We start from the raw sequence: 14,307 nt of genomic DNA, 5'->3' as shown, positions 1-14,307 counted from the left end.
TGCTCATCATTCAAAGATTTAGTGCCAAACATTTTAATGCATTCTTCTTCTAGCACTTGGGCACAATTTTTTTTCCATCATTTTCATGAAATATATTAAAAAGATGAATCATATGAGCCACCCTCAATTCCATTTTTTGGTAGTTTTCTTTTATAAACTAAACTGGTGATAAAACAAGAAACTAAAAGATTCGATTGCAAGATCTAAAGATATACCTTCAAGCGCTAACCTCTCCGGCAACGGCGCCAAAAAAGAGCTTGATGTCTACTACACAACCTTCTTCTTGTAGACGTTGCTGGGCCTCCAAGTGCAAAGGTTTGTAGGACAGTAGCAAATTTCCCTCAAGTGGATGACCTAAGGTTTATCAATCCGTGGGAGGCGTAGGATGAAGATGGTCTCTCTCAAACAACCCTGCAACCAAATAACAAAGAGTCTCTTGTGTACCCAACACACCCAATACAATGGTAAATTGTACAAGTGCACTAGTTCGGCGAAGAGATGGTGATACAAGTGCAATATGGATGGTAGATATAGGTTTTTGTAATCTGAAAAAATAAAAACAGTCAGGTAACTAATGATAAAACTGAGCGAAAATGGTATTGCAATGCGTTGAAACAAGGCCTAGGGTTCATACTTTCACTAGTGCAAGTTCTCTCAACGATACTAACATAATTGGATCATATAACTATCCCTCAACATGCAACAAAGAGTCACTCCAAAGTCACTAATAGCGGAGAACAAACGAAGAGATTATTGTAGGGTATGAAACCACCTCAAAGTTATCCTTTCTGATCGATCTATTCAAGAACCCGTAGTAAAATAACACTAAGCTATTCTTTCCATTCGATATATCCTAGAGTTCGTACTAGAATAACACCTTAAGAAACAAATCAATCAAAACCCTAATGTCACCTAGATACTCCAATGTCACCTCAAGTGTCTGTGGGTATGATTATATGATATGCATCACACAATCTCAGATTCATCTATTCAACCAACACAAAGAACTTCAAAGAGTGCCCCAAAGTTTCTATCGGAGAGTCAAGACTAAAACGTGTGCCAACCCCTATGCATAATTTTACAAGGTCACTGAACCCGCAAGTTGATCACCAAAACATACATCAAGTAGATCACGTGAATATCCCATTGTCACCACAGATAAGTACATGCAAGACATACATCAAGTGTTCTCAAATCCTTAAAGACTCGATCCGATAAGATAACTTCAAAGGAAAAACTCAATCCATTACAAGAGAGTAGAGGGGGAGAAACATAATAAGATCCAACTATAATAGCAAAGCTCGTGATACATCAAGATCATGCCGAATCAAGAACATGAGAGAGAGAGAGAGATCACACATAGCTACTGGTACATACCCTTGGCCCTGAGGGTGAACTACTCCCTCATCATCATGGAGAGCGCCGGGATGATGAAGATGGCCATCGGTGATGATTCCCCCCTCCGGCAGGGTGCCGGAACAGGGTCCCGATTGGTTTTTGGTGGCTACAGAGGCTTGCGGCGGCGGAACTCCCGATCTAGGTTATTTTCTGGAGGTTTCTGTATTTATAGGAATTTTTGGCATCGGTCTCACGTCGCGGGGGGGGGGGGGGTCTCCGAGTCGTCCACGAGATAGGGGACGCGTCCAGGGGGGTTGGGCGCGCCCTCCACCCTCGTGGACGGCTCGGGACTCTTCTGGCCCAACTCTTTTACTCCAGGGGCTTCTTTTGGTACATAAAAAATCATCAAAAATTGGCACGTCAATTGGACTCCGTTTGGTATTCCTTTTCTGTAAAACTCAAAAACAAGGAAAAAACAAAAACTGACACTGGGCTCTAGGTTACTAGGTTAGTCCCAAAAATCATATAAAATAGCATATAAATGCATATAAAACATCCTAGATGGATAATATAATAGCATGGAACAATCAAAAATTATAGATACGTTGGAGACGTATCACAGTGTCCGGGGACCGGCCGGGTTGATCTCCCACATATACTCTTGACGCGCCTGACAAGGGGGGATCCGACGAAAGAGCATCACCTGGATCTCGCTGGCGAGAATGGTATTCTTGTCTACCATGCTCTTGACACGCCTCTGCAGAGTCATCACCTCGTCAGGCGACGCATAGTCCAAGCCCTTGTTGAGCCAGGATGTCAGCCGCATTGGAGGCCCGAACTTGAAATCGGAAGGAGCGGCCCATGTGGAGTCATGAGGTTCCGTGACATAGAACCACTCCTGCTGCCATCCCTTCACGGTCTCCATGAAGGTGCCCTTGGGCCAGGTGACGTTGGGAAGCTTGCTCACCATGGCACCTCCGCAATCCGCGTGTTGACCATCCACCACTTTCGGCTTCACGTTGAAGACCTTGAGCCATAGGCTGAAGTGGGGGGGGGGGATGTGGAGGAATGCCTTGCAACGACGATGAATGCCAAAATGTTGAGGAAGGAATTCGGGGCTAGATCTTGGAAATCTAGCCTGTAGTAAAACATGAGACCACGGACGAAAGGATGAAGGGGAAACCCCAGTCCATGAAGGAAATGGGGAATGAATACTACCCTCTCATTGGGCTTTGGAGTAGGGACGATCTGCTTTTTGGCCGGAAGCCGGTGGGCGATTTCCTTGGCCAGGTATCCCGCTTCCCGGAGTTCCTTGATGTTCCCCTCTGTAATGGAGGAAGCCATCCACTTGCCCTGCGCTCCAGATCCGTACATGGCTGTAGTATTTTCTGGGAACGGAGAGGATCGAAGCTTGGGCGCTGGAGCTCGAGGGCGGATGGGCTGAGGAAGAGGAAGACATGGGGTAGAAAGGGGGGTCCTTATCTCTTTATAAAGGTAGTGAATATCAAGCGTCCCCCACAAGACTTAAATCTCACCTATTCCCATGGGGTTGTGCGAACGGCGCGGTTGGATTTCCCAAGCCCATATTGATGAGAATCCCGTAATAAGGGGACACGATCTTTGCTTTGACAAGACGTGTCACCGGAGACTGCGTCTCGAAACGCGAAACGGGAGAGAGAAAAATGATTCGAAATAATGAGGAGGCCAGATGTAACGTCTCGCCAGCAAAACTGTCAGGAAAGACGCATCGTGCTTTTTGATTAAGTATTATGCCCTTGTGATGGAGGGCTGTGACTATTTTACAGAGCCGGGTATAGTTTTTTTGATCAACTACTTTGGAGTATTCGAAGGAGGAACCCGCCTTGCAATGCCGAAGACAATCTGCACACCGGACACATCGTCACTGAAGCCTGGTTCAGGGGCTACTGAGAGAGTCCTGGATTAGGGGGTCCCTGGGCGTTCAGGCTATGTGACGTGGGCCGGACTGATGGGCCGTGAAGATACAAGATAGAAGGCGTTCCCCCGTGTCCGGAGGGGACTTTCCTTGGCGTGGAAGACAAGCTTGGCATTCGGATATGAAGATTCCTTTCTCTATAAACCGACTCGATACAACCCTAGCCCCCTCCGGTGTCTATATAAACCGGAGGGTTTAGTCCATAGAGGCAATCATAATCATACAAGCTAGACGCCTAGGGTTTAGCCATTGCAATCTCGAGGTAGATCAACTCTAGTAACCCCTATACTCATCAAAGTCAATCAAGCAGGAAGTAGGGTATTACCTCCATCAAGAGGGCCCGAACCTGGGTAAATTCGATCCTTAGACGCACAGTTCGGGACCCCCTACCCGAGATCTCCCGGTTTTGACACCGACAGTGGGCGACGGCGGAGGTGGCACAAAACGCACGACGACGATGACGGCGGAGCCCCCCGCGCGGTGGGGGCTCGAGCGAGTGGGTGCGCCACCCCTGTTTCTTCTCGATTTGTCATTCCATACATCACCACCTACTCACCTCGTCACCGGGGTTCTGCGTCGCGAGCTTCAAGTGTCCCAACTCTGTGCGCGGGGGGGGGGGGGGGGGCGCTTAGGTTGGTTGGCAAGCTCTCGTTGGTTGTGCTCCCTGCCGAGTACCAACAGTTGTGCCGTGGGGGTGAAACAAGGGAACAGGGACTGGGACCTAAGCCGGAACATGTGCGGCAGCCGTCGACTAGATATCATCATAGACATTGTTGAGATTTTTCTGCTCGATTTCTCCCCTAGGACGATCTTCATTTCAGCTGAAAATGTAGTTGACAGTGTTTCTTATTTACAACCATGGCAATTATGTGCAGTGGATTCTTTTGCTATGAAATTGTAGTGGACAGTGTGTGTTTTTTTTGCGATCATGGCAATTTCTGTAGTGGAATTGCCATGAACTAGTGCATGTAGGCTGTCACAGCACATGGAATTTGTTGAAAATTTTCTATATTTTTAGATCCATGGAAATTTTAAGGCGAAAATAGATCTATATCATGGCCATTTTTGCCATGTAGCATGGCATCATCATTTTTTTCTACAACCAAGACATTTTTGTAGTGGAATTGTCATGAACTTTAGTGCCTAGTCCATGTAGCTTGTCAGAACACGTGCAATTTGTTGAAATGTTTTTTCTATTTATTAGGTCCATTGCAATTTTAAGTCAAAAATAGATCTATATCATGGCCATTTTACCATGTAGCATGGCAACATCATTTTTAGTATTCGGGTGGAATCATTAGATTGAAATGCTGGCATTTTCATACAATTAGAACATGGTCTCATGATCATACAACATATTTGTCTCGAGGGTGGCATTTGTTATAGTACACTCATGGCAACTTTTCTTACAAACCAGAACCTTTTTTGATCCTACTTTTCGATGGAAAATCTAAACAAACTAGCGTGGAAAATTTAGTTTCATAGCCATGGCAACTTTTACTTTATAGCCATGGCAAGTTTACCCTTTTTTCCATGGAATTTTTTACTTCATAGCCATGGCAATTTTACCCCTTTTTTTCCATGGCAATCTTACCCTTTTTTAGCATGGAAACTTTACCCCTTTTTTGCCATGTTAATCTTACCCTTTCTTTTGCCATGGCAAATTTTGCCTTTTTAAGTGCCATGCCAAATTAACTGTTTTCTATTTTCCTTGGAAATTTTACCTTTATATACATGGAAAATTACTTTTTCTATATACATGGCAACTTTAATTTTATTGTTCATGGAAATATTACTTTTTACTTGCCATGGCAAATTAACTTTACATCCATGGCAAATTTTACTTTCATCACTTCAGAAGAAGTTTTATTTCGTTTGCACCATGGCAAATGTTGAACATGGCTATTTGAGTACAACATGACAAATTTGCCGTGGTTACAATGGTGCAATGGGTTTGCACCCCATGGAAAATTTGCCATCTTTTTTATTTACATTTTTATATAGGTTGACATGGTTAATTTCATTTTTATGTGCATTTTTCATAACATGGCAGACTATTACCTTTGCACATTGCAAATTCTTATATTTGCACATGGCAAACTCATAGCACTTTGCTTTCAAATCATCCATGGCAAATTGTATAAACGTTCTAACACGTAAACTATTTTAGAGGTGGCCACACAAACTTAGCACTATGGCAATATTCCAAACATGGAAAATAATTTTATTATACCATGGAAAATTTAGTAATTAGACCATAGCAAAATACATGTGTAATGTTCACATGAAAATGTTTAAAACTTGTCAAATGGCAATTTTAATTATTATTTTCCTGTATTGTTCACATGTCAAGCATTTTTTCCATGGCAAACTTAGAAATATTTTTCTAAATTCATACGGCAAATTCACAACATTTTAATTCAAATATGGAAAATTTAGGCATTTTTCCCAACACTCCCATGACAATCTTTATGCTTTTTTCTTATATACTTAACCATGGCAAATCTAGTTTGTTGATCATTAAAAAAATAGTTATTGAGCATGGCAAATTTATTTTATTGATCATGGCAAATTTGATTTTCAAATCATGGCAAATTTAGTTTACATGAATTTCACCGTGGCAAGTTTTGATACGAAAGTGCATGAAAATTTTCTTGTAAAAACTTGTTTCTCAACTTTTTTTTCACACACGGCAAATTCACCATACAAAACATGGCAATTCTTGATATGAATCTGCCGTGGTAATTTTCTTGTTCATACTTGATTTTCAACTTTTTTTTGTTTTTTCACACATAGCAAATTCATCATACAAAACACGGCAATTCTTGATATGAATCTGCCATGGCAACTGTTTTCATACTTGATTTTCAATGTTTTGTGTTTTTTTCACATGCGGCAATTTTAATTAAATTTTCATGGCAATTTAACTAAAATGCCATGGCAACATTATCTTTTATTGTCCTGGCAAATTTTTCTTAAATATAGATGGGTAAATATAATTTGTGTAATGTTCATTTTTATTCATTCTATTCTATTTCTTTTTGCCATGACATTTTCTGAACATAATATTGTTGCCATGGCAATTCTGGAAAAGTTTGTAACAACACAACATCAACCGATGTTTTTTTGCCATGCGAATTTGTGATCCACTAAAGTTTTTTTTCTCCCATAACATTTTTGCCATGATTTGGATAGGTTTTTGTGCTAACTTGATCAACCATTTCTGTTTGTGCAACTTTCATGGACACACATATTATTTTTTTGGTGCCATGGTGTTTCTGAAGTTCGCCATGGCAAAATTGGGGCCGGACACATATACATTGTGTTTTTCAAAATTTCCGTGGCATTTTTTGGTGTTGGATACACATAAAAAACCGCCATGTCATTTTTTCCAAACATGTTTTTTGCCATGGCAATATTGAATTTTTGTCATGGCAGATTTGCCATGCTTTCATTAGGGAATCAAATATGTTTTATAAACCTTGCCATTTAAAAAAAGGCAGATTATAAATAGTTTGGTCAAACTCCAATGACATTTATTTTGGAATTTTCATTTTTTTTATTCTGCTAAGATGATGGCATTTTTTCATAGCTGAGCAAAAACTGGGCTTTTATTTATGAGAAAAAAACAAGATCTAGGTTTTTCATTTAATTCATTATTAGCGGGCTTTTTGTTCCTTTTTTATTTTTGCAGGGAAAAGGCCTGGCGTCCTGGAGGCGTTTGGGCTGTGCGTCCCCACAACGGAACGAATCGTTTGGTCGAGGGGTTCTCCCAGCCCTGACTTCCTTCCAGTTTTCTTTACCCATCTATACTAGTATATAGTACTATAATCAGCCCTAAAAAAAGAAAAGCTAGCCTATTTGCTGACAGTTCGAGGCCAATCAAGCTCAAAGATGGACCTCGGACTGAACCAAACAGGCACTACGGGGCACGTGGCGAGCTCATGCGTACCGTACCATCGACTAGGCAGTCATCATCACCAGATGAAGATTGATCGACTGGAGGTGCAAACGGCACACAGAGTATTATTCTATTTCATTTTACTCTTTTGAATGGCCAAACCATTATTACAGGCGCAACACCGCACAAACCAATGATGAATCCATATATCAGAGGTAATAACTTTCAGAATGTCAAGCCGTTTGCAGCTTTTTCATCTTCAGACGTACGCGCTGTCCGGCAAAACTGCAGTTGCGAGCAGATACAGTATGCCAATGGTAGCAAGATAAACAAACCATGACAACAGGATAGCAAGCAATTTCCATGCTGTTCTTGTTCCAAACCCCGCGGACTGCAAGTCCAAGTAGCGACAGAGACATAGCAGGCGACCACCCATCTGTTTCTTCGAGGGCGAATAGCGTGCATCCAGTTTTTGATCTTGCATTGCAACACTAAGACCTTGACAGAACACCTTTTGAGCTGCGATTGGTTAGAGCAAGACACACTCAGGGAAACCGATGCATGAAAAATCGTTACAGGCTAAACATTGTTATTAAGGCGCATTACATTCTGGTTCCGCTCTATCATCTAATATATTAGGCACCGAGAAGCAACAGCAGCTCGGTGCTTCTTTTCTCTTTTTTCCCAGAATTTTGTGGGAGGCAATAGTTTCTGAAACATCTATGAAATGGCTACCATTCACTCTACAGATTTCCCTGAACAATATTTGTAGTGAGGACACAAACCTGGGGATAGTGCCACGTCGGCGTAAGTCATATTCCGTTGCTTGCCGAAGCGCCCTGGCAAATGCTTTGAAAGTTGCCTCGATAATATGGTGTGAGTTGTTCCCCGCAAGCTTGTAAAGGGAAAAAAAAAAGAGTGAGTGCAGGGTCATGTATGTTATTCACTTAACTAGGGTGAAAACAGTTATACTGATTCATGTCATTGACCCAAAGGTTAGGAAGAGGATTTCTTTGAAACCGAAGCAACATATACCTGACGGATGTGAAGCGTCATGCCAGATGTATTCACAAGGGACTGGAAAAAGTGCTCAACTAGCTGTCATAAAATAATTAAATTATTGTTTGCCTAAGTTGATAGTAGCGACATACAGTGTAAGAAGATCTGATCGCCCTAACTCAAAAAACGACCAAGAGATATTGCAAAGATCTGTTAGAAATATCTCTGGGGGAGGAACGTTCAAATTTAACAAAACAGAAAGCAGAAATGATAATCTAAAGTAAAATTGAACTGAATAAGTCATATTTTGGCAATGGAAATCATTCTTAAGCCTGACATAAATAGCAGACAATTGAAAATAGCTGTCAAAATTTTACAAATTACCTGTGTATCATATGTGCCAACTCTCTCGGTAGGAATGCTTAAGCCGCAACTCAAATGAGGTCGACCAGATAGATCCTGGATATAGGAAGAAAAGGAATGACTGGCAAACATCCAAGTTCAACAAGGCACAGTTTAACTGTTAAGTAGATATTCGTATATACACCCTGACAAAATGTCAGAAATGTTGAACGAAAATAGGTAACTCAAAATTAAGATATGATAGAGTAAAATAATTGCCTTGCTATCATTCAAGTCTTCAACTTATGTTAGATGGATGAGTCAAAAAAACTTTGACAAAAGCAAAGCAAAAGGACTAGCATTTTGATAATAGTCCTCAACAGTCAAAATCTTCATACATACCAATCTATCATAGCATGAGATGCTCACGAAATAAGAGAACGAAATTATTTAATGCCTGGTCATTATCCAAGTTAAGAACCAGACAGATGGAAGTTGTAATTCAGTTATGTGTTAGCAAAGGGTGAGAGCTTCATAAGCTCATAAATGCCCAACATAGACATGCACCCTCCTGAATGGAGGTTGCAGGCATAGTATCTAAATGCAGAAGATGGTCCTGCATACCAGTATAACCTCAACTGCTGCCTCATCAAGTGGTGCTGTAAAATGCCCGAACCGGTTAATTCCTTTTCGGTCACCAAGTGCTTGAAGTAATGCCTAAAAGAAAATTCCAAAATGAGTCACCACGGTAAAATTCTGCCTGTAATATAGCAGAACATTAAACTTAGGATAGTTCAGAATCAGGTAAAAAAACAGAAATATAGTGTGCAAATTTAGCAGTGAGGTCAAACTGGATGTCCCAACTTCTGGTAAACAACCGTATAACTGTTTCTAGAAGTACTAACGTCAAGTTAAAAAATAATAGTACAAAAGAAAAAAGAAAAATCACCGTTCCAATTGCTAAAGCAATATCCTCATTTGAGTGATGATCATCAATGTGTGTGTCACCCGTCGCCTTCACGTATACATCAAACAGTCCATGAGATGCCAGTTGCTGTAAGTTGCAAACTGAAAGTTAATGCCTAGCTTTGACCAGAAGAAAAAACACTCACACGGCATGAGTTAGAACCTTCTACTGTCAAGCACAAGATATACACAGAACATAATTCTGGACCATTCAGAGTGCATCAATCTGAAATCAGAAATACTTCTCAATAATTTTTTCTCTACTTGTGTTGGTTTTTGCTACGCTAGCACTTTACTGCAGTCGCGTTTCACGTATTGATTTCAGATGTAAGGGCCTATCATCCACAGTGGTCATTGCTGTCAGTTTGTCACTGTTGTGGAATAACAAAAGCCTTACATTTCACACATACAAACATTAGTTAATAAGAAGGGAGTAACAATCTTCGCATGGATCACATCACCCTAGGGAAAGAGAACTCAAATAGGAATCCCCGTCCTAATTGCTCAGTCACCTGGAACACGTGGAACTCGCAAGGAAACAGACTTCTCTACAGCAAGGACCCCTTCAGGCTAAGTCATGTATACATCACTTTCTCCTAATAATAACAGGATTGTACTAATCATGCTCTTAAACATCTGAAGTTAGCATGCCGTCTATGTAGGCTTTGACCAACACAAATTCAGAACGCTACTTGCCATTTTTGTTCCGTTAATCTATTTTGGGGGTTGTATTGTTCCGTTTTGCCCTTGTTTGGTCTTCTTCACGCAGAGCAGATGCGATAGATATCACTTCTTGCTTCCAAAAAAACCTAGGTGAAAATAAAAATAGCTACCCGCTTTTTTTGCTGAAAAATGGAGGATATACAATTATCTAAATAAAATCCTCAACCCACAACTACTGACATGAGGAGTAAACCAGACTCACATCAAGCATGTGATCCAAGAAGGGTATCCCTGTGCTGGAGTTTGCAACACCAGTGCCGTCCAGGTTGATCTTGACATGCACATCTGTCTCCTTGGTTACCCTCTTGACCTCCCCCAACCTAGACGACACTGAAAACAATGAACAGAATAAGAGATAGCTAGCAGAGAAGCTGAACAACGATGACTTCGGCAATGATAACACAGGTACAAATCATGCACGAAGCAGCATAGCAAGCAGAGTAGAAATCAAACCACCTGCGGATTCCTCAGGCGCCATCGGAGAGCCGTTCCCGCCGACGCCGCTGGCAGCCATGACGGCCGACCTCAGGCGAAGCGATGGCCCGTACGGCCGGGCGGGGAAGGCGACCCCAGCCCCGGACCCAACGGGGGCTTTGGGGAACGGAGAGGCCGGCGCGGAGTGTAGTCGGGGGAGCGAGGGGGAGACGACCGGCGCGGTGGTCATCAGCGACTGCTCGCGGTGGGTGCGCGGGCGATGTCAAGGAAGCGAAATCGAGCAGGCCTGGGTTGGGTTTGAGCTAGTGGCTGGGAAACTCGGCCAAGCTGCACCGGAACTGGAGCTCGGATCGAGCACGCTCGGCAACAGAGCGGCGGGGGTGGGGGTCGGCGTAGGGTCAGCGGCGGCGGAGTGAGGAGGGGTAGGGGTAGGGGGTCGTCAGCGGCTGCGCCTCCGGTGCGGGAGGAAAGGTAGCCAGAGACTTGAGTTGGGCCGGAGGAACTTGGGCCGTGTTGGGTCACGGTGTCCCTCCCTACTGCCTGGACAAATGGGCCAGTCGGGGATAGACATTCTCTCTCTTCTTTTTTTAGGGGATTCTCAAAAAAAATAATTCTTTTTTGAGGGGATAGACACTCTCTTTCAGTAGCGATGACAATGATTTCTAAAAAGAAAAGTAGCGATGGCAGTGATTTCTCAAAAAGAAAAGGTAGTGATGACAATAGGTTAGGTTATATAAAACTGAAAGGTTTTTTTTGTGTTTCAACAAACAGATTATAGCATTTTTCTATGTGCAATGCGTCGCTTTCTCACCCTCAATGTGGATTGAGGAGTCGCCATCATCAATTGTAAGTTGGAGGGTGGACGATGTAACGGTTTTTTGACTTAATAAAGTTCCCAAAGTTTTAAAAAAAATTGTGTCGCTTTCGCTTTCTAATAAAAATACCATCTGAATATATGTACTGCTTGGAAGTGAATCCTTGGAAAAACAGGCCCCTCCCTCCTCCCGCGATGCTCCCTCGAGCGTCCGGGAGACTAACCCTAGCACCGCTGCTCACCCTCCCCTCCTCCTCTCCCCCTCCCTCGTCACCGCTAGGGGGCGCGAGCAGGCGAAGCCCAGTTGTCGCCATAGGTAAACGGCAGCGGATCTGGCTTCCCTCCTCTTCGGCATCGGGCGATGGCCGGTGCGCTCCGGCTTGTCTGGACCTGTGGCTTCGGGGGAAGGCTGGTAAGGGGACAGGAGCGCCGTTGTGTGCCCCGTCGCCGGCACAGGGGTGCCGGTCTTGGCCATGTGTTGCTCCTTCACCTTCCCCTTCTCCCAGTCGGCATATGGGCGCGGTCCATCTCGTGGCAAGGTGTCCGCCGGCGGTTCCAAAGACGGTTGGGGGCATGGATCGGGTCAAAGTCGTGTTCTTTGATGGCTCTCATGGTGGCCCGGTGGCAGGTCGGCGGTCCTGACGGTCGGAGGCGCGTTAATCGTGGGCGGTCTGTGTGTCTCGGTTGCGGGCGAGCAGGCATGGCCGCTCGGGCGGCATGGCTGCGGGTGGTTTGGCGGAACGGGGATGCGAAGGGGTGGGGGGGGGGGGGTTGAAGCATCGGGGTACGTCACTTGCCTAGTCCATACACTGGCTAACAGTGACAACGTCTGCGGACGTCGGGTTCCTTCCTGTAGGCTCTGTCATGGTGCTCCCTCTCCTTCTGTCTAGCTCCGGGTGAAAACTTAATCTTCGAATCGGATGGTGCCGAGATTCCGTGGTCGTACCCTTTTTGGAGAGCATCTTCTTGGAGTCCTTGGTCCGGCGTGGTTCGTCACACACCTTCCCAAACGAGATCGCTCTTGGTGGTGGTCTTCATCGGCTCTAAGCGGTTCTTTTCTGCACATCTCATAGGTGATGGTTGCTTTATAGTTTAATTATAACATAAATGAGGGCAAACCCCTTTTCGTTATATATGTACAGATTTAAAAATAGAAGCCCAAGTTAATACGACGGTGACGGGTGCAAGCGATGCGAAGCTGCAGGATAGCCAATGATGCGTACGCGTATTCACCCGGGAACAGCTACGTGCAGCCGTATCTACATCCATGATTACACCCATCAAATACACTCACAGCTCCTTCAGGCTACAGCTTCTCCTGTCTTTTCCTTTCTTTTCAACTCAATTGCGCCATTGATGATGAAGAAAGAAAAAGAAGAAGGTCGGTCGGTCGACAGGGACGGCCATTGAAGGAAGGCTAGCGCGCTCGCTCGCTCGCATTCATTGCGAGCAGTTGCACCCGGCAAGATGACACACACACCTAGCAGCAGATAGACCAACGATCCAGTGGCAATGGACGTGCGTGTCTTTTGTTCCGATGCTCCAATCCTTCAACCGCAAGCGGGGTGAGACGAGGACGTCCGTCCGTCCGTCCGCTCATCACTGACTTGAATCCACTCCCACGTCCCGCGCATAAATGTCAACCGGGAACCAACCCCTGCATTGATTGCCCGCGCGGGGCTTGTGTTTGAAGACTCCGCCGCACTTTCCCTCTCTGCACGGATCCGGCTTGCCTGCTCCTTTCACATGCTTTCATCCGTGCTCCCACTTCATTCTATGGTTGTTTATTTTTCTCTTTTTTTTAATTTAATCATCTTTCCTCTGATTTTAAGGGGGTGGAGCCGAGCCTTATTTTGTTTCAATCAAATCAAGTCACGTACGCGGAAGCATGGATGGGCACACGTCGGGGAAGCAGACAAGTCTCGTCCCCTCTGCACGACCTGCTCCTCTCTTCTCTTCTCGGCCCTCTGCTTATCCATCCATGCACAGTGCAAGCCCTGGACACAGGTGCATGCATGAATGCAGAGCGTTTTTAGTCGGCAGATCGGCGGTTGGCGGAACGCGCAAGTTATGAGCAAGAATTTTGTGGTCATTGCCTGCAGAGAATTCTCTTGTTGGGCGGCTGTGCGGCTCATGACTTTCTTGTGCTTATTAACCACTGCATGCAGGTCGCATGCAGTACTACCACTGTCTTATACAGATACAGAGATGCGATGCGGCCATGGGGTGAACGAAACCGTAGAACCATTAGTGCTCACTTTGCTTTTGGTCTGAATTTCTCATCATCGATCGGTGCCAACTGCTCTGCCTTTGCTCTTGCAAATATGGTGCAGCAACTATACAGTAGCTTTTGTACTCACCTTAATTTGGTACAGCGTGGAGGGTGGGCTAGTTATGTACTCCTACGTGCCGCCGTCGATCTCAGACTTTATAGACTGGCTGACCGAACCCATGAATGGATGAATGAAGAATGGACAAGTTGTTGGGTGCAGAGAATAAGAAAGTCCAGGCGCTGTACGCACTGTTCGTTGATTGCTGCCTTAACTGTCCCAAGAAAATAATGGACCCTATCTGTATGTGCATGCATGAGTGTTGGTGTTCTCCACGCTGACATTTCAAGTTGAGTCGAGCATGGGAGGCCACTCGTGCAACTTGTGTGTCGCTTTATTATTCAACTGGTTTGGGGTGGAAGAGTCAGACTATCATCATCTAGTATGGAGCATTTTGTTTTCCTACTCACCCTGCCATTGACCAATGACCATGGCTTAGTAGTGATCTCATCAGTCATCATGCACACGGAGATAAAACAAATCCTCTGAGAGCCGCACATGAGGA

At 44.3% G+C, this 14,307-nt stretch overlaps 1 protein-coding gene across 3 annotated transcripts; it reads right to left on the bottom strand.

The window, feature by feature from the left end:
• Positions 1 to 7,283: 7,283 nt before the first annotated feature.
• Positions 7,284 to 11,124, bottom strand: LOC125539711 (imidazoleglycerol-phosphate dehydratase 3, chloroplastic). 3 transcript variants are annotated; one of them, XM_048703219.1, is made up of 8 exons: positions 10,680 to 11,122; positions 10,426 to 10,553; positions 9,484 to 9,588; positions 9,159 to 9,251; positions 8,577 to 8,651; positions 8,229 to 8,291; positions 7,979 to 8,088; positions 7,284 to 7,712 (listed from the first exon to the last, which is right to left on the bottom strand). In XM_048703219.1, exons 1-8 carry the CDS (start codon positions 10,885 to 10,887, stop codon positions 7,685 to 7,687), a joined length of 810 nt encoding a protein of 269 aa, XP_048559176.1. In that variant the 5' UTR covers positions 10,888 to 11,122; the 3' UTR covers positions 7,284 to 7,684. The 3 variants fall into 3 exon arrangements, with proteins under 3 accessions (XP_048559176.1, XP_048559178.1, XP_048559177.1); XM_048703221.1 differs by lacking the exon at positions 9,484 to 9,588 and having other exon boundaries at positions 10,680 to 11,124; XM_048703220.1 differs by lacking the exon at positions 8,229 to 8,291 and having other exon boundaries at positions 10,680 to 11,123.
• Between the last annotated feature and the right edge of the window lie 3,183 nt (positions 11,125 to 14,307).

Source organism: Triticum urartu, chromosome 2, assembly GCF_003073215.2.
Source record: "Triticum urartu cultivar G1812 chromosome 2, Tu2.1, whole genome shotgun sequence".
NCBI lineage: Eukaryota > Viridiplantae > Streptophyta > Magnoliopsida > Poales > Poaceae > Triticum > Triticum urartu.
The sequence above is the reverse complement of the archived record's forward strand: the minus strand, read 5'-3'. Positions and strand labels throughout refer to the sequence as shown.